The 26,496-nt window shown below is 42.1% G+C and overlaps 1 protein-coding gene across 3 annotated transcripts; it reads left to right on the top strand.

Moving 5' to 3' along the window:
* Positions 1-23,530, top strand: PRPS1 (phosphoribosyl pyrophosphate synthetase 1). 3 transcript variants are annotated; one of them, XM_069462909.1, is made up of 8 exons: positions 1-227; positions 12,941-13,124; positions 13,708-13,716; positions 14,177-14,275; positions 15,402-15,526; positions 18,517-18,690; positions 20,045-20,204; positions 22,143-23,530. In XM_069462909.1, exons 1-8 carry the CDS (start codon positions 106-108, stop codon positions 22,233-22,235), a joined length of 966 nt encoding a protein of 321 aa, XP_069319010.1. In that variant the 5' UTR covers positions 1-105; the 3' UTR covers positions 22,236-23,530. The 3 variants fall into 3 exon arrangements, with proteins under 3 accessions (XP_069319010.1, XP_069319009.1, XP_069319008.1); XM_069462908.1 differs by lacking the exon at positions 13,708-13,716 and having other exon boundaries at positions 12,941-13,131; positions 14,175-14,275; XM_069462907.1 differs by lacking the exon at positions 13,708-13,716 and having other exon boundaries at positions 22,143-23,528.
* The last annotated feature ends 2,966 nt before the right edge of the window (positions 23,531-26,496 follow it).

The raw sequence follows: 26,496 nt of genomic DNA, 5'->3' as shown, positions 1-26,496 counted from the left end.
TAGCAGCACGAAGAGGTTAGCATTGAGTCTCTGGGCAGACTTTGGTTCCTGTCTCCGCCGCAGCAGTGATCGCTTAGGGAAGAGTGCCTAGGGTAATTGGACAAGATGCCGAACATCAAAATCTTCAGCGGCAGCTCCCACCAGGATTTATCCCAGAAGATTGCCGACCGCCTGGGCCTGGAGCTAGGCAAGGTGGTGACTAAGAAATTCAGCAACCAGGAGACCTGGTAAGGGCCAAATTGGGACCCCGATCTGACCTCACCCGCCCGAACAGCGGGGCGTAGAGGGGATGGGGCCGCCGCCTGAGTTCCGAGGGACTGAGGGAGGGGGAAAGGGGGAAGCTCTGTGGAGAGTGTGCCCCTTGGGCTGTTTCCGTTATGTTACCTCTTGCGGGAGGGTCACGTTCATTCTCACCGTGCGGTGGGGTGGAGTCAAGATGGAGCATGAGGCGAGGCTGCTGGGTTTAAAGGCAAGGGCTGGAGAACCCAGTGGATGGTGGCTGCCTGGATCGACGGGAGGGGACACGTGGCTTTGCTTCGCTTTTGAGCCACCCATGCTAGGACTGGGTTTGCTTCGGCTCTTGGACTAGCTTACACTGGAGAACCGTCCGCGTAGTGAGCCTCCCTGGTCTTTCTCCTAGTGTCTAAGTAGCTTCTTCATTTGAAATGGTATGGGTCCAGTTTGGTGTTGGGAGAAACTGGCACTATATACTGTGGGCGCCAAAATTACTACAGAGGACTTCCCTTAGATCGGCAAGCGTTGGGCTTTCACATTTTTAGAATCATCTACTGCGTAATCGGAGCCATAAATCTAGTTGATCGGATAAAGTGATGCATTGACTCTGCATCCTTGACAGCCAGCATCTCAGCTTGAGCCATCCAGAAAGTCTAGGGGACTTTAATTCTGGAATCTTTGACCTTCCCCAATGCAGCTCGTGGTACCGAAAATGGCAAAAGCATATTTTTTGGTAATAGAGTGTACCCTGCACTTGTGCACTCCTCTTCTCTTAGGGTGGGGAATTTAGGAAACATTTTTATACCTGAATGTTAAGATAATTGAGGACAGATAATGGAGTGGAAGACCGGGATTGGACAGTGCATTGCACCTTCAATTTTTTTCATTGCCTTACCACTAAAACTTGCTTCCTCTCCCTCACTTCCACCGTGTACCTGCGCCATGGGACCATCTTAGAGATAACTTGGTTACCTGATTCTTTCAATAACTCTTCCACTTAAATGCAGGATCTTCTGGTTCTGATAGGTGTACTTTGTGTTTTGTTGTTACCCTGTTGATCAAATCAGAGCACTGCCCACAATCTTACAGATACTGTCATCTGGGCCGGGTGCGGTGGCTCACGCCTGTAATCCTAGCACTCTGGGAGGCCGAGGCGGGAGGATGGCTCGAGGTCAGGAGTTGGAGACCAGCCTGAACAAGAGCGAGACCCCGTCTCTATTAAAATAGGAAGAAATTATCTGGCCAACTAAAATATATATATAGAAAAAATTAGCCGGGCATGGTGGCGCATGCCTGTAGTCCCAGCTACTCAGGAGGCGGAGGCAGTGGGATCGTTTAAGCCCAGGAGTTTGAGGTTGCTGTGAGCTAGGCTGACGCCACGGCACTCACTCTAGCCCGGGCAACAAAGCGAGACTCTGTCTCAAAAAACAAACAAACAACAAGAAAAAAACCAAACAAACCGATACAGTCATCTGTTAAGGGAAAAGTTTTCACCTAATAGTTTGTTACATTACTTTGAACATTTTTTCTTAAATGCTTTTGTTTACTTTTTTTCTTTAAACCGATTTCCAAGTGTAACTGCCCTTATCTTTTTTTTTTTTTTTTTTTTTTTTTTTTTTGAGACAGGGTCTTGCTCTTTCGCACTGAGTAGAGTGCAGGCTGCAGCCTCAAACTCCTGGGCTCAAGCAGTCCTCCTGCCTCAGCCTCCGGAGTAGCTGGGACTACAGCTGCGGCCATGCCCAGCTAATTTTTTCTATTTTTAGTAGAGATGGGGTTTCACTCTTGCTCAGGCTGGTCTAGCTCAGGCTGGTCTCCCAGCCTCTGACCTTAAAGTGATCCTCTGACCTTAAAGTGATCCTCCCGTCAGCAACTTGACCCAGCCCTCCCCTAATCTTTTTAAAGATCAAAGTGATAAAAGTAATGTCTACTGTAATGGACAGGTTCCTGGATTATTGTGCCAATGATTGTGATGCAAATGTACTATAAACACCGCCATCTGTAACCAGCCTGTACCTCAAGCAAAAGAGGCTTACATGCTGCTCAGTCTTTAGCCTTGACCAAACATCATGGACCTTCGTTAAGAATACAAAACAGGACCAGACTTTTGTTGTGAATGGCAGTATAGCTAGGGGACAAGAATGTTTTTCACTTGGAGATTTTCTTTGGCCCCTGTGGTTATTTAATCCTTTTCCTATGCTCCCAGGAAAAATATGAACAGTTTATTTTCTCCTTGTCTTAATCCTTCTGCATAATGCAACATACCAGCACCTGAGGCCATATTGCGTGAGGGGAGGGGGAAAACAACCTCATTTTCTCAGTGGAAGTTGATTTCGAATAAGCCCAACATGGATAATTGCTGACTGGCTAGGTTTCCTTGGTTCTGGCTTAATCATTAGCTTTTTGGATCCTTAGATATTCAGAAATCTTCATTTAACATAGTCAAATATGCTATCTGTGGAGCTCCCCCCAACCTTTGTCTTTTCTATGCTGCAGACATCATAACTGCTCCCCTGGGTGACTCTTGGGATCTAAAGGTCATGGACAGGGCAACTCAGTAGGTGCTGTGGGGCGTCTGTTGGAAAAAAACAATTTTGCTATTTCCTATAATTTGGCAGAATCTGAGGGGTTGATGCTCTCTTGAGCAGAGTAGCTTTTCTTCTGAAATCAGGATTATCCTCAGCTGTCTAGTTATTTAGGAAACATACAGAAATAGAGGTTAAAAGTTAAGGTGCTGGAATCAGGGAACCTGGATTTGAATCCTTAACCTTTGTAGAAGACAGAAGGAAAAAATATATCTCTCATAATTCTATCACCCAAGATAAACTGTTCACATTTTGATTTATGGCCTCCCAGATGTTTGTTATATATGTGTGTCTTTTATATACTTTTTTTTACTTTTAATAGTTTTCTTCTCCCTGATCATCACCTAAATACAAATCTGGGAAGGACACCAATCGGATATCAGACTGAGGTGGGGGTGGGGGAGGGGATGGGGGTATGCCTACACAATGAGTGCATTGCGCACCGTTTGGGGAGTGGTAACACTTGAAGGTGCTGACTCGGGAAGGGGGGGTGGGGAAGGGAGGGATATATACCTCATGATGGGTGCAATGTGCACGACCTGGGGAACAGACACGCCTGGAGCTCTGACTTGGGGGGAAAGGCGGTACAGGAGCAACATATGTAACCTGCAATTCTGTATCCCCCATAACAAGATGAAATAAAAAAAAAGAATAAACAACTCAATGATAAGTGACAAAAAAATAGTTTTCTTCATTTAGCAATATATTTTGAGTAGTTTCTCCCTTTAATATTTAGTCTATGCGATTTTTTAAAGTTATTTAGTTAAATAAAATTTAAGAGACAGGGTCTCACTTTGTTGCCTAGGCTAGAGTGTAGTGGCTGTTCACAGGCACGATCATGGCACATTGCAGCCTCAAACTCCTGGGCTCAAGGGATCCTTCTGCCTCGGCCTCCAGAGTAGCTGGGACTATAGGTGCGCACCACTATGCCTAGCTAGTCTATATGATTTGAAATGGCTGTGTAGTCTTATGGTTATACCATTATTTTATTTTATTTATTTATTTTTTTTGAGACAGAGTCTCACTCTGTTCCCTGGGGCTAGAGTGCCGTGGCATCAGCCTAGCTCACAGCAACCGCAGACTCCTGGGCTCAAGTGATCCTCCTGCCTCAGCCTCCCCAGTAGCTGGGACTACAGGCATGTGCCACCATGCCTGGCTAATTTTTTGTATATATTTTAGTGGGTGTTTGGCTATTTCTATTTTTTTAGTAGAGACGGGGCCTCGATCTTGCTCTTGTTCAGGCTGGTCTCGAACTCCTGAGCTCAAATGATCCACCCGCCTCAGCCTCCCAGAGTGCTAGGATTACAGGCGTGAGCCACCGCACCCGGCCGATATTTTTTTTTTTTTTTTTTTTTGAGATCGAGTCTCACTCTGTTGCAGGGGCTAGAGTGCCATGGCATCAGCCTAGCTCACAGCAACCTCAAACTCCTGGGCTCAAGTGATCCTTCTGCCTCAGCCTCCCGAGTAGCTGGGACTACAGGCATGTGCCACCGTGCCTGGCTCATTTTTTTTTCTATATATATTTTTAGCTGTCCAAATCATTTCTTTCTATTTTTAGTAGAGACGGGGGGTGGGGGGATTTGCTCTTGCTCAGGCTGGTCTTGAACCCCTGACCTCTAGCAATCCTCCCGCCTCGGCCTCCCAGAGTGCTAGGATTACAAGCGTGAGCCACCGCACCCGGCCCAGATGACTGTATCTGTAAGATTGTGGGCAGTGCTCTGATTTGATCAACAGGGTAACAACAAAACAGGCATTAGCCACCACGCCCGGCCTTATTTTTTGAGACAGGGTCTGGTTCTGTCACCCAGGCTGGAGTGCGATGGTATGATCATAGCTCACTGCAGCCTGAAACTCCTGGGCTCGAGTGATCCTCCCACCTCAGCATCCTGAGTAACTGGGACTACAGGTGTGTGGTAGCACACCTGGATGCTTTTTAAAAAATTTTTTTGCAGAGATGAGGTCTTACTATGTTGCGCAGGCTGGTCTTGAAATCCTGGCCTCAAGCGATCCTCCTGCCCTGGCCTCCCAAAGTGCTGAGATTATAGGTATGAGCCATATACTGTAATTTTAGATAACTAAGTCCCTGTTAATTGGATATTTCCAATTTTTGATCTAATGATTTTATATGAAAATCCTTGAATATAAATCTTTGACTATGTCTGATAATTTCCTTAGACTAAATCCCTAGGGAGGAGCCAGGTGTGGTGGCTTGTGCCTGTAGTCCCAGGCACAAGCCTGGGACTGGAGGCTGAGGCGAGAATTGCTTGAGCCCAGGAGTTTGAGGCTGCAGGGAGCCATGATTGTGCTGCACTCTACCCTGTCTCTTAAAAAAGAAGTAATAAATTCCTAGGCGGGGAATTACTAGGTTAAAGGGTATACACCATTTTTCAGGCTTTTGATACCTATTGCCAAATTGCTTCCCAGAAAAGTTGAACTAATCTCCAGTTTCATCATCCATAACAATATTGATAATATCTGATGTATAGTGAATGTTTAAAGGTGTGCTAGTTTCCATGCTAAGCACTTTGTGTACATTGTATTTAATTCTCTCAAAACTGCTATGAGAAGTTACTCAATATCTCTATTTTACCGAGGAGGGAACTAAGATTCAAGGTTAAGTAACTTGCTCAACTCTGTGTATGATTCTCTTAAATTTTTGCTTACATGATACCTCACCAGGCTTTCAGAACTTTTGGATATACCAAACTTTTGACTCTGTTCTGACTCTGTTCTCTTCAATATTAGTAAATAACTACAGTTTATTTGGTTAATTTTGTATTGGCTGAGAGGAGGAAGACTTCAACTTCAGTTGCCTAGGATTTTCCTAAGAACCGTACCTTTTGGTTAGTTAATCCCACGTATTTTGCACATGCCAACATCTCCATAGTCTGAATTCTTGAGATTTTCTTAATACCATCTGCCTTTTAGGTTAGCTATATTTCCTTTTTGTATATTTTAACGTTCCGTGCCAGTTGGATGCACTTATTCCTAATGCTAAAGGGAAGGGAAAAAGAGAAGCTAGTTTTCTCACTGATTGGATGGGCATAATCAGTCCTCTCGCCTCTCCAAAACAGCTGGGAGAATGATTGGCGCAAAGCCATTTGGAGAGCACTCCATTAACTAGAGGAAGAGAACAAAGAGTGTTATCCTTTAAATTGCTGAACTGGGTCTTTCTGCCTAATAGATTATATTAGGAGCAAACAGGTTTTAGGCCCAACTGTTCTTCCATCAAGTGCTGCCATACCTCATCTCTTAGATTTAGAGGAAACCAAAAATCATTTATTGACCAAGCTGTATAATGAGTGTAGTTCATGGACTTCTTAAGACTTTGTGGAAGTCCATATGTCTAGCAGTACTACTAGAGGGAAAAATTGGTCTTAATAAGTAAAATTAGAATTATACACAGTAAAACAAGTCAATATCCTAAGTTTACTTGTACCATCTTATTTTTAACAGTTAAATAACTTGTACAAGTTATAAGATACGTGCTTCATCATAACAAATATCTTTCTATGGTGAGGGTAAATTTTAGTTTTAAGTTTGACCTTGGGAAACATCTGACATGTAATAACAAAAATGATACTAGTAATTGTATTGGGTGGTGAGCTGATAAAGTGATTTAAAAATATTCTTCAAGCCTTATGTGATGTTAGAATATATTATTTTTAAAAGAATCTCCTGCTAAAGCTATATATTTAGCTTATCCTGTCTGATGTTTAATTTTATAACTAATACCTTGCCTGCTTTTAAGAAAGGATCTGAAGTGTGTTTCACAATAGTCACAAGTTTAAGAAGCCATGTGGAATGATGGACTACACTAATTGTGCCTAGAATTTGACATAAAATGATTACTAAAGTTTGGTGTTAGTTTAACTGTATCCCTGGGCTTCCTGGCAGCCAGAGGGATAAAGGCGTATGCAATGGATTATGTAGCTTTTCTTTTTTTTACTGTCAGCTAGCTTGGGATTATGGAGCTTTTATTTTCATAAGGCTAATTTTATGGGTGGGATTCTTAAATTGGTATGGTGAGTAACATAATGAACAATATAGCAATTTTGTGGGGTTTTTTTTACAATCTTTACTTTTTAATTGAATTATAACATGAATGGAGAGAATGAACAAATTTTCAATGTACAGAATTTTACATATGGAAATCATTCATAATGACCATTGTGTAGATCAGGATATGGAATATTTCATCACCACTGCAGGTATGTCCCCCTCCCAGATGACAGCTCCAAATGTGGGTATTATTTATACTGACTGATATTTGAGGCATTAGTAAAGGGAGATAAGCCACCATGGTCTAAGTATTGTTGCTTTCTGGTCTTACTTGATAATAATAAAGCTTTAAAAACAGAGGAATAGATAGTTAGCCTGTCCCTTATACTGTTTTGGATCAATGGTCAAATTACATTTGTTCTCTTAACTCCTAACAAACCACCTGGATCTGGCAAGTGAATGCCTGGAGCACAGATAACATTTGTGTTCTTGACAAAAACAAGTTCAATAGATTTCTGATACTAGATGTAGAGGGCAAAGTTGACATTATTGGAAATCAATGTGCCTGACTCCCTCCACCCAGGGAAATGGAGAATTTGGTCAAGGATGTGACGTATGAGTGATGAATGTGGGCAGGATTAAAGTTTTCTGCATTTTGTAGTTGTTCAAATAAAGTACCTATTTTATACTTAAACAGCACATATCAGTTCAGTTCCTGGGTCACACTAGCCACATTTCAGGTGTTCAGTAACCACATGAGGCCAGTGGATACCATATTGGACTGTACCATTCTAGGGCCTAATTTTGGAAAACATGAAAGTTGTCCTTCTAGAAAGCCCTTCCTGGCTCCCTGTTGCCTATTTGAATTTTGTTGAAGAATGTCTTCAGAAAGCAATTTTGACATTGGCATAGTTGGTATTTCAAACAGATTCAATTGTTTCTTAAGGCTGATCTTGTGATTAATAAAATATGCTCAGCATAAAAGATACTTACCCTTTTACTTTTTATAACTGAAGGTAAGGCAAAGTTCATATAAAAGCTGAATCAAGTTAAGTATTCATAAATTAGAACAAAAAAGGTAGATCACTCTATCACTTCAGCTACGTGGAGGTTCACAAAATTGCTATATTGTTCATTATCTTACTCAGCACCAGTATTTAAGGATCATGCCATAAAATTCTTTGTCACTATCACCCTGGTGAGCCTATCAGGTTATAGTTCTACCCCAAATTAAATATCATACAAGTATCTGCAAAAGAGTATGAGCAGTCAAAACCTTTTAAAGAAACATGTCCACACTTGCCTCTATTGTAGAGGCAAAATTAATTATTTTGTGAAGGATGATAAAAGTCAGCCTTCTAAATTTTCCCAATAGCAGGCCTGAAGCCAGTTTATAATCTGTCTAAAACGAATGGGGACAAGGGGCAGCTAATTCTGAAGGATGTTTATTCATTCATATATCCGTTCATGCATCCATTTTTCATGGTTTTAGCACTGGCTGGCTGGGGACACCAGTAGGTGGGACTGATCTGGTTATTGCTTTCACAGAGCTTGCATTCTAGTGGAGGAGAGACAGTAAACACGTATATAAATAATAAGGTGATAAGAAATTGTAGTAAGTGTTCTAAAGGGAATAACCAGGGTGATGAGAAAATACCCCGGGGGAGGGGGGGCGCGGGGCGGGGAATCACTTTAACTTTTTATTACGGAACATTTCAAACATATATGGAAATAGAGAAAATGGTATAATGATCACTCCCTACTCCCGGTACCCATCATACATTTCAGCAGTTATCAATTTTTGGCTACTTTTTTTTTTTGAAGGGGTTGGGGTTGTGAGGGGAGTGGGTGCTCAGTTGCCTTGTTAGTTTTTGCCGAGACAGTCTCACTCTGTCGCCCTGGGTAGAGTGCAGTGGTGTCATTGTAGCTCACTGCAACCTCAAACTCCTGGGCTGTAAACTGTCCTGCCTCGGCCTCCTGGGTAGCTGGGATTATGGGCACACGCTGCAGTGCCTGGCTGGGGTTTTTTGTTGTTGTTTTTTCATTTCTTTTTTTTTTCTCTTTTTCTTTTTGGTAGAGACAGGGTCTCATTCTTGCTCAGGCTGGTCTTGAATTCCTGAGCTGAAGCGATCCTCCCTCCTGCCTTGATCCTCCTGCCTGGGCCTCCCAGAGTGCTAGGATTAAAGGCGTGAGCCACCACGCCCGGCCTACAGCTATTCTTGTTTCATCTATTATTGCCCCTTCACACATAATGCCCACAATTGAATTATTTTGAAGCAAACACAGGTGTTATGTCCCCCATGTATATTTTAGTAACCACAATACCATTATCACACCTAAAAAATTAACAGTAATCCCTTAATGACAAATAACTAGCCAGTGTTCCAGTTTCCCCAGCTCATAAATGTGGGGTTTTTTTGTTTGAAACAGTATGTAAATAAGGTCCATACAGGTATAATTGGTTGATATGATTTTTAAGTCACTTTTAATTTTACAGGTTCTCTGGGCGGTCACTTTTGATAAGATGGTCAGGGAAAGAAGGTATTTTGATTTGAGACCTGAAAAGTGAGGAGGGTAGCTGTAGGAAGAACATTCCAGGTAGTGGGGAGAAGTGTAAAGGCCATGAAGTAGAAACAGGTGTATTCAAGGAATGTAAGGAAGAGAGTATGGCCAGTGTATAAGCTAGGGAGAAAATATTTTGAAATGAGCAATTTCTCGAATTAACTATTCTCCAAGTTCCCTCACAGTATAATATAGTTTCTTAGAAAATAATACAATTAGACTAAGTTTTTTTTTTTTTTTTTTTTTTTTTTTTTTTTTGTGAGATAGTCTCACTCTGTTGCCTGGGCCAGAGTGAGTGCCGTGGCGTCAGCCTAGCTCACAGCAACCTCAAACTCCTGGGCTCAAGCGATCCTCCTGCCTCAGCCTCCCGAGTAGCTGGGACTACAGGCATGCACCACCATGCCCAGCTAATTTTTTCTATGTATTTTTTTAGTTGGCCAGATAATTTCTTTCTATTTTTAATAGAGACGAGGTCTCGCTCTTGCTCAGGCTGGTCTCAAACTCCTGACCTCGAGCGATCCACCCGCCTCGGCCTCCCAGAGTGCTAGGATTACAAGCATGAGCCACAGCGCCCGGCCTTAGACTAAGTTCTTTTTGATTGACTACAGAAGTGCTGTTGTTTTTAGTTATGCTTTTCTGACCTCAGGTTTCACTGAGGGCTCCAGCAGTGGTTTACTCAAGTATACACAGAGTATAATAATGTACTTTTTGTTGAAATTGAATTTTGAGATAATCATAGATTGACATGCACTTGTAAAATATAGTACAGAGATCCAGTGAGCCCATTATCCACTTGTCCCAAAGTTCCCAATCATAGTTTCCCAAACTATAATTTTCTTGCAAAACTAGGGTACATCGTGTCAACCAGCATATCGACATTGATATAGTCAAGACATAAAATGGTTTTATCACTGTAAGGGTCCTTCCCGTCGTAACCACATCCACCTTTCTCCTCCTCCCCCTCTGTAGTTTTCCTTTTTACATTGCCTTTGTCTGGTTTTGGTATCTGAGTAATACTGGCCTTATAAAATGAGCTGGAGAGTGTTCCCTCGTCATCTGTTTTCTAGAAAAGATTGCGCAAAATTGGTGTTAATTCTTCTTTCAATGCTTGGGTAGAATTCTCCAGTGAAGCTGTTTTTGTCAGTCTTCCTAGAGGTTTATCAGTTTTATTGATAGTTCCCTCCCCTCAATAACCAGCTTTTTGTTTCATTGACTTTTTTCTGTTTCCTGTTTTCAGTTTTAGTGACTTAAGCTCTTGTGGTTATTTTCTTCCTTCTGCTTGCCTTGGGGTTTATTTTGCTCTTTTCCTAGTTTCTTGAGGTAGGAACTTAGATTCTTGACTTGAGCAAATAATGCACTTTTAGCATAAGCATACGTGGTATAAAATACTTACTGAATTCAGTGCCTGAAGATTTATGTTCAGATATCCTAAACTAATGTGTTTTCCTTTTTGTTCTGGCTGCCAGGAAGCTCAGCTGGTTTTTTCTATTTGCTTTTATTTTTCTTGCTTTACAGTACAAACTAACGCCATTCTTTTTTAAAAAATGCTTACAGTTTTTATTTTGATGGTGTTATATGAAAAGTGAAATTAGTAGGAAAAAAAGACCCAACAGCTGTTGGAGGGCTTCCATAGGCATCTTAGCCAAAAAGACTGGTTCAGAAGCAAAATAAACCCATTTGTCAGGAAGACGTGAAAGGAAGCAGCCATGAGACAGCCTTCAGTGCTTAAAAGCCCATTCTTATAATAAAAGTAGGATCACTTCAATAGCTATGTGGGTTAGAAATGAATAAATGATTATCTGTTATGTCAGCTTCTTCTGGCAATCGAATTACCTCTGCTGAGGTAATTCTCCTTGAGGTAATGCTCCTTGAAGTTTTGTTTGGGGAGAGAGGAATGGGGTAAAAGTGATCCTGACAGGCAAGGGACAGTGGATAGTTCCTGAAACCAGGCAGAAGATAGCACTTAGAGTGAGATAAAGGTCTGGATCTTTTATTATTGCCTTTTGATTCAAGCAGAAAATTTTTCTCTTGCTCAATAGGGGTTGTCAGCCGTTTTTTGTTTGTTTGTTTGTTTGGTTTTGGTTTTTTTTGTTTGTTTGTTTTGTTTGAGACAGAGTCTCACTCTGTTGCCCTGTGGCATCAGCCTAGCTCACAGCAACCTCAGACTCCTGGGCTCAAGCGATCCTACTGCCTCAGCCTCCCAAGTAGCTGGGACTACAGGCATGTGCCACCATGCCCGGCTAATTTTTTATATTTTTTTTAGTTGTCTAGCTAATTTCTTTTTTTTTTTAGTAGAGATGGGGTCTCGCTCTTGCTGAGGTTGGTCTTGAACTCCTGAGCTCAAAGGATCCACCTGCCTCGGCATCCCAGAGTGCTAGAGCCATTCTGATCTACTCCTTGCCTATACATATACATACCCCTCCCTCACCTAGGGGATCTATTGGGAAAATGGTGCTGTTTAAGGTGTCACTGAGGTGGATTTTTTTTTTTTAGATCATAACTTTTTCTTGGTAGGGACCCAAGTATGGGTATTAAAACTTTGTGGTAAAATAGTAGCCCTACTCCATAACTGGAGTAACTTTCCTATGGAGCTTTATTAAACAAGACTCACTGATTGGATCAGAGTACAGTTAGCACAGAATGAGGGCAAGGACCACATCTGTTTTATTCACCATTGTTTCCGTGGAACCTAGCACAGTGACTAGCATATGAACATTTGATATTTATTGAGTGAATTGCCAATATGGTGGAGGTGGTACTGTCTTCTGTATAAAGTGTCATTATGGAACAGTAGCAGTTCATTCCTTATGATATTTCTACTTTTGTTACATGTGGAATATGTAACAGTCACAGGTGATGTATCAGGCTTATATGCACATCACAACTGCAGATCAAAAATATTTGGAAAAAATTGCACCTGTATAGAACATGTACGGACTTTCTTGTCGTTACTTTCTGAACATACAGTATAACAGCTATTTATATAGCATTCACACTGTGTTAGGTATTATAAGTAATCTGGAGATGATTTAAAGTATACAGGAGGGTACGCATAGTTTATATGCAAATACTGTCATTTTACATAAGGGACTTGAGCATCAGTGGATGCTGGTATCCAAGGGGGGTCCTGGAACTAATCCACCTTGGATACCGAGAGATGACTAACTATACTTCTATAGACAGTAAGGTCTAAGAAGCATAGCTTCCCTGTAAGTATGCTGTGAATGGGTTACAGCTACATGTGGATACTGAGCCCTTAGACTTCAGGTAATCCCCGGAGGACCCCTATACGCAGAAGCAGTTCACTGGTTCAATTTACTCCAGTGCAGTATACAAATATTACCATTTTCTACACGCGACACGACATGAAAAAGATTGGCTAATGTTAGTCTAAAGTACTTACAAATAATTGGACCATAATTTCGGCAGGCAGCCTGTATTTCATCTCACAGGTTGTGATCTGCGGTTGCTTGAATCCATGGATGTGGAACCCAAGGAAGTGGAGGGCTGACTGTATAGTACTTAAAAATCTATTTTATGTTTTTCTTTCCCCATTGCAGTGTGGAAATTGGCGAAAGTGTGCGTGGAGAGGATGTCTACATTGTTCAGAGTGGTTGTGGTGAAATCAATGACAATTTAATGGAGCTTTTGATCATGATTAATGCCTGCAAGATTGCTTCAGCCAGCCGGGTTACTGCAGTCATCCCATGCTTCCCGTATGCCCGGCAGGATAAGAAGGATAAGGTAGGAGCAGAATCTTGTTTTTTTTTTTAAAGCAGGGGAAACAAGCACTGTCCCAAAGTCACAAAAGAATTCTGTAACCAGCAGATTGATATTTAGGGGGTATTTTTTAAATCACATTTTCTTAGGTATTGCCCTATATTCAAAATAATAGACATATTAATAATTGGTTTGCATAAAGCAGCATTTATAGTCTATATTTTATTCCAGTCCTACATATGTAACTTTCAGTTAGCTCACTGGTATTTTTAATTGTATCAGTAAGACTAAGCACCAACTTCCGTGGAATAGAATATTTTTTTAAAGCTATGTAGATCCTCTCAAACTGTCATAAGATTGGGGTCCTAGTTATGACCTTCATAAAACGTTAAGTCTATTATGAATACTTGGTTTTCACATATAAAACTTTGCAAGTCTATTGTAATTAATGCCCAATTTCATGCACAATGCCTGGGAAAAGGCCAGATATTTTTTTCCAACAGAGTATAAATTAAAGGGCATGGACTTTTCTATTTTATAGTGTGGTGAGTATATTTATCTTTTTTTTTTTTAAGAGATTTAAGGTTATTGGAAGGTTAACCTTCAGATGAGTACGGTAGTGATATAATTTACCAAAAAACTCTAATTTCCATTCTTTATTGATGTGTGTTTAAACTTTGACACATCAGATATTATACAGGTTTGAGTATGCATGTGCTAAAAATTTTAATTAAATTATTTTTTAAGAAGATTTTTGGGTCTACCTAATTTGAATAATTGTGCATTGGAAACATTTGAATAGGATGAAAATATGTATGCTAAGAAAATGAAAGCTAGGAAGGTATTTTCTTTATTGAAATAGTGTCCTGAGTTGGAAAAGTGCTATTGTACTTGATGTTTGTTCTAGATTTTAATCTTCTTAAAGTCAATGGCCACGTCTCTTTCTGTGAATTTCCCGGTAGCATGGTACCTTAAAAATAGGTGTATAATAAATAGTTTCTTGATCAAATGAATTGTTTTTCTAATTGGCTTTTTCATTTTTCTTTTTTTTTTCCTCTTTCCTCCTCTCCATTTAGAGCCGGGCTCCAATTTCAGCCAAACTTGTTGCAAATATGCTATCTGTAGCAGGTGCAGATCATATTATCACCATGGACCTACATGCTTCTCAAATACAGGTATCAATGGAACCTAAATATTGGGGGTTAGAAAGGTAGGAGGTGAGTACTGATGATGCTGAAGACTACAGAGAAGCCAAAAATTATGCCTAAGTACAGCTTAAATAAACTAGACATCAATAACATTTTAAAATGTATTCACATTAAGCATAGTTCCGTGATCTTGGTCATTTGAGGTAGTGGGATAGGGAGATAGTCTGGTATTATGGGGAAGAGCATAGACTTTGGCATCAGACCTCGTTTGAATACTGGTTTTGACGCTTAACTAGCTTTGTAAGCTTGGGCAGGTTACTTAACTTCTCTGGTCATACTTTTGTGAGTATAATATGTTAAATTCATGATATAATGCCTGGCCCATGCTATCATATATGGGCCTATGTATGGGCCTGTGCATACCTATGTATTCATAAATGGGAAGTGTTATTGCTAGTATTATTTTCCTTGAATATTCACGGTCTTAAATTTAGAGCCACAGATATTGGAACCTACTTTCTAGCATAAACCTAGAGGAAGGGGAGTAGAACACAATTTTTATGCTTTTCAAAGAGGCTTTCATTCAGGCTTATGGGAATTCAATGAAGTACATAGGACAAGAGATTGTACTTATTTTATAGAAAGGAACAACTTGAGAAGCACAGCTATAATTTGTATCAACTGGAGTTAGAATACAGATCTCCTGACTTCTAGCTATTCTTTATGATTGTTTACTATAAATAGCTTCCACTGAGTTATACACCATAGCATCTCTAACTGGTTTATCAATTAGCTTTTTGCTCCTTAACAAATCAATGCAACATTTATTGGCATAAAGCAGTATTTATTAACTCATGAGTCTGTATGTTGGCTGGGCAGTTCTTATGGTCTTGGCTGAACTTGGCCATTCACATGGACTCACCCATGTTCCTATGGCCAGTTGTGGGTTGGCTGAGGGCTGGGCTCTCTGACACAGCCTAGATTCAAGGAGGCCGTTTTTATAATCTATCACACTGGGCATGCCTTCCCATCCATTTGAATGTTGCAGTAAGGTACTCATTGAACAAGTTAACTACCTTTTTTGTGTTAGCCATTTATAAATAAATGGAAGGGAAGGAAAATGAAGCAAAACTGATCTAGCTTCTTTCTATAGGGCTTTTTTGATATCCCAGTCGACAATTTGTATGCAGAGCCAGCTGTCCTGAAGTGGATAAGGGAGAACATCTCTGAGTGGAGGAATTGCACTATTGTCTCACCTGATGCTGGTGGAGCTAAGAGGTATGGCTGAAATTAGTGTAGTAACCAATATACTGGGAAAATCTTTCAGACAGTTCTGTCAGAAGGTGATGCCTTTCTATCCAAGTGGTGGTTTTTAAGTATACTTCTGAATGGATATAGCAGTAGTTGGGACATGGGTTGAATATAGTGTTACTTACTCCTCTTTTTATTGGTCTGAGTCACTACTTGGAAGACAAGAAAGAAAAAAGGCCCTAAATAGTCACGGTATTGTGGACTTGACTGCAACACATGAATAACTTGGCACTATAGAGTTAGCAATACTGCAATAAACCTATTGAAGGATAGGAAATTTGGTTTTCTAATGAATGGCAGTTGCTATGAACCACGTATTAGTGGACAAGTTTGCTTTTCCATACCTCTTAATGCTGTTAATTTGGGGGGGGGGGATTAAAATCAAGCAGGAAGGAAAATAAAATGTGGTATTTTTATTTAAAGCCAAGACCATAAAATTTTAAACAAACGGATTGCCAGGGCTTGCCAGTTACAGTGCTTTCCAGCTCACATGGTGCAGACTAAGCTCTTGATTTCCTTAGTGGATCACTCGTTAGTAATGCATTCAAAAGCATTTCACATGTTCTTCTTGTTGTGGAAATAGAATGAAGAGCTACAAAACACAGATGATTAGGAAAAGCTAATTCAGAATTTTCCAAAAAGCATTTCAAATCTCCAATGACTGTTTCTCAACAACCTCTTTATTTCAGTAGCTTCCACAGAACTGATAAGCTGAGAGATTGAGTTATTCTATCCAGCCAGATGTATGGCTTGGTGAGCCCCATGTAATCACTAGTTACCATCTATAATACTGGAGACAGAGCCTAAAAAACATCCCTCTACTGGTAGTCATCATACTTGTCTTAACTTACTGGCCATTATTTTCATATCTTGCCTTGGGCTTAGAAAATAGTCACATTTGAAATAATGAAGAAGGAGTTTCTTTCCAAAGTTGAGTACAGGAGAACTGCCTTTAGTAGATAACATTGCTACTTGATTACTTTTTCATTATAATAGTCTTATAACGATGGAGTATTTTCTAAGTGAGTGGCTACCACTTTTTTCCCCCCTACTGCCTATATGATTGCAGAATCACTTCTGTCTTGGCAGGGTTCAGGGATTAGGTGGAGATCCCTGTGTGATTTTCATTTGCCCAGTAGTTCTCCACTCAAGGGTGTAAGGAGTGACTTTTTCTAGCCCTCTTTATGCTTTGCTGGTCGCTGAGCTTGTTGGCCATTGAGTATGGACAGTTTAGGACACTTAAACTGATCACACGTTGCCTTGGGTAAGTAATCATTCCAAACAAATTAGTTACATTGATGTTACGTGCCTAAGCAGTAGTGATGGAGAGCACAGGGTGGAGTTCATTTAGATCAAGGTATAAATGTTGTCTAAGTTGTGGTTCGAACCTTATTATATGGTCACAGGTTCACAGAAAAACCTCAGCTATGTGACCCTGTAGTCACAAAGAAAACAGAAAATGCTATAGTTGGATCAATGCTACATTAAAAAACAGGCCAAAACCCAAAGCACAGGCCTCTTCTTCATGCACGACAGGGATGTCACAGCAGAGCATGAACAAACATGTCACTGGGGCAGCTCACTGTCATTTACACCGAATGGATTTCTGTTTGAGTTATGTGATACTTTGTCCAGAAACACATTTGTCTTCTATCCCACCTTCTAGTCTGGTTTGTATTATCTTGTAATAAGAATTCCGTTTTGATTTTAGAAATACGTGGGGCTGTATAGTGAGATGCCCTCTTGATAACTTTCTTTCTAGCCTTCATAAAAGGAGCTCCCAAGCTTGGTGTCCAGGTACAGTTGGCACTGACTGTTGGTGGATGTTTTGCCACCATCACTGAGGGGAGCAATGAGGGCATACGCATTGGAACGGGCTAGACACTGCTACTCTCCCGCCAGCTTCAGGGTCACTTCTCACCATCCACAGTCACAGGTCTTCCATGGCAGAAATTGGGACAGTCTGCACACTCCTACATTAATGAACTCTTCTTTCATCTGTTCTACTGCCAATCCGTTAAATCAGCAGTCCCCAATTTTTTGGCACCAGGGACCAGTTTCATGGAAGACAATTTTTCCAGGGGACAGGGGTAGGGGTGGGGGCAGAGCTCAAGCAGGGGGTGATGCAAGTGATGGGGAGTGGCTGTAAATACAGATGAAGTCTCGCTCGCCTCTTGCTGTGCTACCGGTTCCTAAGTTTCATGGAAAACAATTTTTCCACAGACGGGGGAGGGTAGGGGGGTAGGGGGGAGGCAGAGCTCAGGCGGTGATGCACTGCCTGGTTCCTGACAGGCCATGGACCAGTGGTGGGCCATGGTGCATGGGTTGGGGACCACAGCATAAAATGTGTTTTAGCATTATACTGCTTCCCAGGACTGGTGAGGGTGTGTCCCCTACCAAGAATGAATGCTCATCTAAGTTTGACCAGTACATTCATAAACTCCTATCGGGATATGTAGGCATTAACCTATAAAACCCAGTTTGTGGCATCTGCCTTTGAGATGTCAGTCAGTGATGGTTGCTTTCTTCCAGCCCTGGGAACTATTTGGTTTCAAGGAGTATTCTCCCCCAGAAAACATGTCCATTCTTTAGTCTATTTTTTCTTTTAAAGACAGGGTCTTGCTCTCTTGCCCAGGCTAGAGTACAGTGGCACAATCATAGCTCACTACAGCCTTGAACTCCTGAGCTCAAGCGATCCTCCTGCTTCAGCCTTCCAAGTAGCTGGGACTGCAGATTGCATGTTGTCACATCTGGGCTTTGTTTTTTGCTTTTTTGTTGTTGAGATGGGGTCTCACTGTATTGCCCAGTCTGGTCTTGAACTCCTGGCCTCAAGCAATCCTCTTGCCTCAGCCTCCCAAGTCACTGAGATTATAGGCTTGAGCCACTGAGTCCAGCTAAGACGCTGTTTCTTGTGTCTGAGAAAGCACACATACACATGAACACCCTTTGTTTTGTAGAGTAACCTCCATTGCCGACCGGCTGAATGTGGACTTTGCCTTGATTCACAAAGAACGGAAGAAGGCCAATGAAGTGGACCGCATGGTGCTAGTGGGAGATGTGAAAGATCGAGTGGCCATCCTTGTTGATGACATGGCTGATACTTGTGGCACAATCTGCCATGCAGCTGACAAGTGAGTATGTAGTGCTGGGGCTGATGGTTAGAAGTAAAAAGCTAACAAAGCTAACAACTGCTGTCCGAATGCCTCAGCCTACTGATTCTTTTTGGAACTGAATTGAGGGGATAAGTGGCTCTGGATGATTTTCATTACCCTAGGTTTGATTACGTAGAAATTGATAATTACTCTTTTTTTTCAGATTTTCTTAATTTTCCATTTTAAAATATAATTCAATAACATTAATTACATTCATAGTGTTGTACAACCATCACCACTATCTATTTTTCATCACCCTGAGCACCCTACATGTGATAGCTTTTTGTTTTAATGAAAACGGTCTTTTTAAACCTCCATGTGTCTGAGCCTTGCACAGTGCCTGCAAAATATATGGGCGATGAATGATTCCTGGCTTGGATTCTGGAGTTTATGTTTATAAACCCATTTCATCCTTATGTTAATGGAATAATTGCTGCCACAGGTCAACACCTTGAAATGTCAGTGGCTTTAACATGATAGTTTTCTCCTTGTCTATGGCACACTCCAATGCAAGTATTCCTGGTTGGACTCATTTTCTCTAAGCAATAGTTCAGAGATGCAGACTCTTTCAATTTTGTAGTGCTATATCTTTAACATGTGGCTTCCAAAATTACCTTGGAAGACATTTCCATTCTGGCCAGCCAGAAAGGGAAAGGAACACAGAGGATCACTTGTGGAAGATTTTTTATAAATCCAGCCACAAAGTGGTATATATCTGTATCTGCCCACATTTCAATAGCCAAAATTAAGCTACACGACCACACCAAACTATGCAAGGGAGGCTGGGAAATGTAGGTCAGCTATATGCCTAGGAAGAAGAGGAGATGGAGTTTGTTAAGCACTGATGTCTGTGCCAGAGTCCTTTTACAGTAATCTAAACCTCTTTAGGTAAGATTTTAGTGCTGTTCTTTCTCCTTGGTATGGACTGAATTGTGTCTTCCCAAAATTCATGTATGTTGAGCCCCAACCCCCAATGTGATGATATTTGGAGACTACTTTTGGGAGGTGTTCAGTATTGGATTAGGTCACGAGGGCAGGGCCCTCACAGTGGGATCAGTGCTTTTACAAGCTTGCTGGTATTTTCCCTGTGCCCACTCACAAGGGGTCATGTGAGCACACAGCAAGGTGGCAGCTGCCTATAAGCTAAGAGAAAAGGCCTTGTCTGTACCTTGATCTTGGACTCCTAGCCTCCAGAACAGTGAAATGTTATTTAAATCACCCAGTGTATGACATTTTATTATGGCAGCCCGAGCAGACTAATACACTCCCTCTCCCTGACTCAGATTCTGTAGTGACAAGTAAGATTAATCCATATGAACTCCTTTTCCTGTAGACTCCTCTCAGCTGGAGCCACCAGAGTTTATGCTATCTTGACTCATGGAATCTTTTCTGGTCCAGCCATTTCTCGCATCAACAATGCATGCTTTGAAGCAGTAGTAGTCACCAATACCATACCTCAGGAGGACAAGATGAAGCATTGCTCCAAAATACAGGTGAGAGTGAGATTATTGCAAAACAAGACTTCACTAAGTGTTTAGGAGGTGATTATGTAATGTTGAATTAGGTGTCTAGATTCTGAAGATTTCCTTCTTTGATCTTTTAGGGTTTAGTCTGTCATCAGAATCTGTGTTCCAAAAGTAAAAAAAAAAAAAAAAAATCACCTATTTAGAAGTTCAAATTGCTAGACCTCAGTCTCTGGAGGACGGATCCAAGAAGTCTGTATTTTAACAGGCTTTCCCCATGATTTTGATGCACAGTACAGTTTGCAAATCCATACTTTACAGTATGTTTGTCTTACTCATAACTGTAGGCCCCTGTAGACACAATGTGAAACCTTTACGATGATTGAACTTTAGTGTTTCTCAAAGTGTGCTCTGGACCTAGGGTTCTTATTAAAATGTAGGTTCCTGGCCGGGCGCGGTGGCTCACACCTGTAATCCTAGCATTCTGGGAGGCCAAGGTGGGTGGATCATTTGAGCTCAAGAGTTCGAGACCAGCCTGAGCAGGAGCGAGACCCCGTCTCTACTAAAAAAATAGAAAGAAATTATATGGACAGCTAAAAATATATAAAAAATTAGCCGGGCATGGTGGTGCATGCCTGTAGTCCCAGCTACTCGGAAGGCTGAGGCAGAAGGATCGCTTGAGCCCAGGAGTTTGAGGTTGCTGTGAGCTAGGCTGACGCCACGGCACTCACTCTAGCCCGGGCAACAGAGTGAGACTTTGTCTCAAAAAAAAAAAAAAAAAAAGTAGGTTCCTTTGCTCCATCCAAGAACTACAAAACCAGAAATACTAGAACCAGTATTTTCAAGTAATTCCCCAAGTAATTGTTAGACACTAAAGTTTGAGTGCTGTTGCACTGAAAGAATAAGACCTTTCATTAATTAAAGATGTGTACAGGTTGGGCCAAGTGCAGTGGTGTTTACAACTAATTGATCACAACCAGTTATAGATTCCTTTGTTCCTTCTCCATTCCCACTGCTTCACTTGACCAGCCTTTTTTTTTTTTTTTTTAATGTGTACGGTAACCTATTAGCTTTCTGAAATTTATATATATATGTAGTTGGAGGATTGTTGCCATTCTTAAGAATTTTTTTTCACTTTAAATATTCTTTTTGTTCATTCCTAAGGACTTTAAAATGCCAATACACCACCATTTTCATGAGCCAGAGTCAGGGATTTTTTTCCCATTAGCATTTCCACCACTTTCCTAAGTGGTTATGTTACAGATGTTCTGAAGAGTAGCTGAGTGCAGGCTCCTGAGGGGAAATAGTACAGTGTAGCACTTTTAAGAGTACACAGCAACACAATTCACAATTGCAAAGATGAGGAAACAACCCGAGTGCCCATTAATACATGAGTAGATTAATAAAATGTGGTATATGTATACCATGGAGTACTACTCAGCCATAAAAATGGTGAATTAACACCTCTTGTATTAACCTGGATGGAACTAGAGCCCATCCTATTAAGTGAAGTATCACAAGAATGGAAAAACAAAGCCACATGTACTCACCATTAAATTGGAACTAATCGATCAACTTCATGTGTACATATGGAAGTAATATTCATTGGAAATCAAGCAGGTGGGAGGAGGGGATGGATAAATTCACACCTAACGGATGCAATGCACACTATCTGGGGGTTGAGCACACTTGTGGCTTTGACTCAGATGGTACAAGGGCAATTGATGTAACTAAAACGTTTGTATCCCTGTAATATTCTGAAATTAAAAAATAATAATAAAAGAAAACCACATTCTTTCAGTGAGTCTCATATTAAAGCAAGAGATCTACTTCTTGTAGAAATAAATCTTGCAAATCTGAAAAAAGAGGAGGAGCACGCACTGGGCTGCTCTGCTCATCAGTGTCCACAGATTGGCAAGTTACCTCTGTCCATATGATACTAACCTGATGCCCTTCTTGCCTTCCTAGGTGATCGACATCTCCATGATCCTTGCAGAAGCCATCAGGAGAACTCATAACGGGGAATCTGTTTCGTACCTGTTCAGCCATGTTCCTTTATAATAGAATAACTTCTGAAGCTTTTTAAAAATAAAAACAACCCCGTCCCCCCGCCCCCCCTCCCCGTTTTCCCTTGGTATTTGATGACAAACTCCGCAGAAGACCTAGCTTAATTCCAGTGTAGCTTTCTACATCCCACATCAACTATTAGTGCTTATCCTAAATGGGGAAAGACAGATTGAGATTAACTACTGGAATTCCTCGATCTTATGAGCCTTGCAGCTTTAACTATAGCTCAGCTGCTGCAAGATTTTAGACTTTTGAAGGTGTTGTGTAGAGGTATTTGACTGTGATTAAGGAAGCTCAGACTACTTTTCATGTGAATGCTTCAGGGTTTTCTTTGTTCAGAACAACTAGCAACAGAGCCAACCCACATGGGACAAGGTGTCCAAGATCAATGCTAACTTACAGCAAGAGCTCTGGGCTGCCCTAAACCTAGTCCTGGTAGCTGAGCACCCAACAAGGCAGGAGCAGGCAGCTCAGCTTGAGCAGCCATTGGGTGGGGGTTGGGGGGAGGGGGGGAGGCAGCACTTAGTGCAACAAATGTTTCTTGGGAGGAAGAAGCCTGATCCATCACCATCTGCTTTACTGTGTAGCTCTGATTCTCCTTTGTACCTGTTCCTTTCCATTGGCTTACCTTCATCCATCTCGACCTTTTCCTGGCCAAATATCCTCTTGGGCCCAAATGATCATTGTACCATAGTCTTCTGGAAAGCAAACTTGCTTCCTGCTATGTAATTGCTAACATTCCCATGAGATGATTTGCTGTAGCTTAATCTTCCTTAGCCTACTACTGCTGCAGCAGTGGTTTTAGGTGATAATCGTAGTGCCTTTGGATTCATCTAAGTATTTAATTTTTATCTTCCTTCCTTGGATCTGTTTCGCCTCTCAAATGACCTGAGATTTCTGTTTTAAAAGATTGATGTTATTGTCTCTTGTAGAGGAAACTAATAAAGTGTATGTGTATGGTTTGGGGTCTATATCATATCTATACTGATCTCTTTTCTGAAGGTTTGGTTTAGATGTCTTTCTGTCCAATGATAGCTCTAACTTCTTTGTCTCCAAATTATTTTAGCTGCATTGTTAAGCTAAGAGAACACATTGGCAGCAGTTTTATTCAATTGTAAGATTTTAAGATGTCTGGGGTTTATTGAGAACTAGATATAGCTAGATATAGTATAATTCTGTGCAGTGTACCTGAATTATGGGATGTATAATGCCTGCTGGATCTCTGGTTCTTATTCCTACGGATCTGAATTAAGTTTTTATAGGAGAGCAGTTTTTATGATTTATTTATTTTGAGCCAATTTTGCCAAATGTGATAATGTCCCTCCATTCATCAGTATTGATTAATATGTTTCGCATTTAATTTTGGCCCTTCTAAATAAAAACTTTTGAGAAGGTAAATGTACAGGATTTAAGAAGGAACCATAATAGATTCCAAAATTTTAAGTGAGTTTCTTGGCGCATCATCAAACAAGGGCAGTCTTTTACTTTGGGAAACTATATGCCTCTGGAGCCTGAAGAGTGCTCCCTTGTTATTGAAATCTGGGTCTGCTTTTGTTCAGTTTGGTTTTGCTTTTGTTGGGTATTGGGATGTCTACTTCACAATTAGCCTGTTGATAAAAATGACTCAAGAGGGACCGAAGTTATTATAGCAAGTGTTACAGCGAGTGGTCCCAAGGACAAACCGAGCGGCACACGGAGAGTCGGAGAATCAAGGTTTATTCGTCGGTGGGCTCAGAGGGGTCTCACCACCAAATTCTGAGCCCCGTCTACCCAATTTTTCCCACTTTTATTAAGTTGGGGTGATCCAAGGGGTGGGGTCTCAGGTGACTAATGCCTGCCATGTAATAGGTTAGTTGATGAGCCAGGTAATAGGTTAGTGTTACGCTGATGTGCCAGGTAATGGAGTAGTTGATGGGCCAGGTGTTAGGTTAGTATTATGCTGATGTGGGTCTTCCATGAGGGGTGGGGGGGTCTCAGGTGACTGCTGTGCTAAGTAATAGATGGGGGTTTTCCCTATCTAAGTAAGCTATAAAGCGTGTGTGCCTCTGACCCTTTAGCCCTCTTTCATCTCTAATCTTTGTTCTAGGAGAAGCTGATGTGGCACGACAATGCCTTCACTTGCTATTTCCTAAAGTATTGGGTCAGTTGGTCAGGGCTTGTTGATTCAGAATATTTTTGACATAAGACCTGCTATGGGCCCCTTTGGGCAATCCATTTCCTAGGATGAGTTTTTGAGGTCATTCAAGAAAGGCCCTCAGTCCCCAACTTGGATCCCTATGCCTGGGGGAAGGCCAGTATTCAGTTTTCTGTGACACTCAGCAAAGTGCCATAAACACCTCCAAGGGCGTTCTCCCTACAGTGGGAGAGGCCCAAGTGTCTCGGATGGCAGAGCAGTTCTTGACCGTGGGGAACAGTAGCGAGAGCAGACCGGTGGGGCACGAGGAGGGGTAGCACCAAATCGGAGTGGGGAGAGGGGGGTGTGGTGAGCATGGTTGATAGGAAGCTGTGCCTGTGACAGCTGTATGATTGCCTTTGAGCAAAAGGCATCACCCTATTTCACACCCCGTCACCTCCCCCCATCCTCAGAACCAGAAAAAAGGGGATTACTTGGACCAAAGCTAAGCTCGGCAACTCCCAGAGCTTATGCCTCTGTAATAAGGATGTGTTTCATCTCGAGTTGGGGCAAGTCCTTGTCTCTCCCAGGTCTGGACACCAAGTGTTTCCTGTTGAAAATGTTAACTCATCCATTGATAGCATGTGGCCCTTAACAACAGGGTTATTAGAATCATAAACAGCCTGAAATCCCCCCAAAACATTGTTTCTCCTATTGCTGCGCCCTCCTACTATCTCACCCGTATTAGCTCTCAGTTGTCGGGGAGGAGAAGAGAAGAGTCCTCTGGGAGGGAATCTGGTTACTGGTGGCACCTGCCTCATAAAATGAAGTGAGGCTGAAGGAAGAAAGCTTTGCACTACTGCTCTGGGGCCCGCCGCTCACACCGGTGACGTCAAGAGAGTAAATGCTCTGTGTGGAAAATAGCCATTACATCAGGTCAGTAGGGGGAGCCAGCCTACCCCTTAGTCTGTACCTCCTATCTTCAGACAGATGCTTCTTCGGCTGATTGGCTCCGCTTCCTGCTTTGCCTATACAAGGGATCCACTTTGCTTGTGACAAGGCTTTTAGGACCAAGAAAGGTTCACATAGAGGAGGGATGTGTCTTTGGAGTCCTCTCTAGGGATGCCAAAGCACCCTGTTCCCCCATCACCTGTTAACAGGTTGCCAGGGTCATCTATGCCATCATTGTCTCATAGCTGCCAGTGGGATCAGGGAGGGTTAGGATTAACCTGATGGCTTACTGTCCCCTGCACCATGTCCTAAGGAAAACCAGAAAACAGACTTCTCTCTCCATCTCTTCCCTTTTCCAAGCTTTTCGCTCCAGTATGTTCCTTTATTAGCTCAGCTGTCAACTATAAAACAAAGGGAAGGGGAAGCTCATTTTGAAACAAAAACATCTGAAACCGTTCAGGGTGACAATAGACCCTCCTCCCATTCCCCTCAGCCCCATTCCCCACCCCCCACCCCCTCGCGACTGGCTCAAGTTTTCATGTTCTCCAAGTTTCTCCCCCGGTCCCCTGCACGTCCGCTAACTGCTGCAGTTGGGCTCTTGTTTCACCCACCTAGTTGCCACGAGCTCACTCATATCCTGCACCTCTGATTCGGGGTTTGGATATAAAACAAAACAGGCCAGCCAGGGCAATCCACTCAGCAGAGGTTTTCTGCCTCCAGCATGTAAGCAGCCTGTAGACACGCTGCCCAATTGTAGTCATCACCCTCCAAGTTCTTGGGGTAGGCCCTGTAATGGTACAATGGGTGGGGACTCTGCGGTGCGGGAGGGGCTGCAGCAAGGCAGAGGGGAGCGCGATGAGGGCAGGGCTGCCCCGCGGCCGAAGCCGTCCCAGCTTCCCCAGCGCTGGGTATGCGAGCTGCCTCCTGGCTGAGGACGCTCCCCTCCACACACCCACGCCCCTGCCTGCAGCCACCACCTGGCTCGCGGGGCCTGTCACTGCTGCCCAGCTGCCGCTAGGGGGAGCCAAGCAGAGGCTGGGGGGGGGCACCTGGGGTACGTGGTGGCAGCCAAAGCACCTGCTGGTCTTCCAGGTCCCCTCTTCTCCAGTGTGGGGGACAGCACGGCGCCCACGCACTCTGCAGACAGGAACATGCACATCTGAAGTGGACAGCGAGTGCGTTTTCACACAC

Source organism: Eulemur rufifrons, chromosome 30 (genome assembly GCF_041146395.1).
Source record: "Eulemur rufifrons isolate Redbay chromosome 30, OSU_ERuf_1, whole genome shotgun sequence".
NCBI lineage: Eukaryota > Metazoa > Chordata > Mammalia > Primates > Lemuridae > Eulemur > Eulemur rufifrons.
Note: the sequence above shows the minus strand (reverse complement) of the source record. Positions and strands in the feature narration are given on the sequence as shown.

Excerpts from the sequence above, each read along its gene's own strand:
- PRPS1 (XM_069462909.1), top strand. The coding sequence starts at position 106 with ATGCCGAACATCAAAATCTTCAGCGGCAGCTCCCACCAGGATTTATCC. Across the intron at positions 228-12,940 it reads TTCAGCAACCAGGAGACCTG|TGTGGAAATTGGCGAAAGTG; the intron begins GTAAGGGCCAAA and ends TCCCCATTGCAG. Across the intron at positions 15,527-18,516 it reads GATGCTGGTGGAGCTAAGAG|AGTAACCTCCATTGCCGACC; the intron begins GTATGGCTGAAA and ends TTTGTTTTGTAG.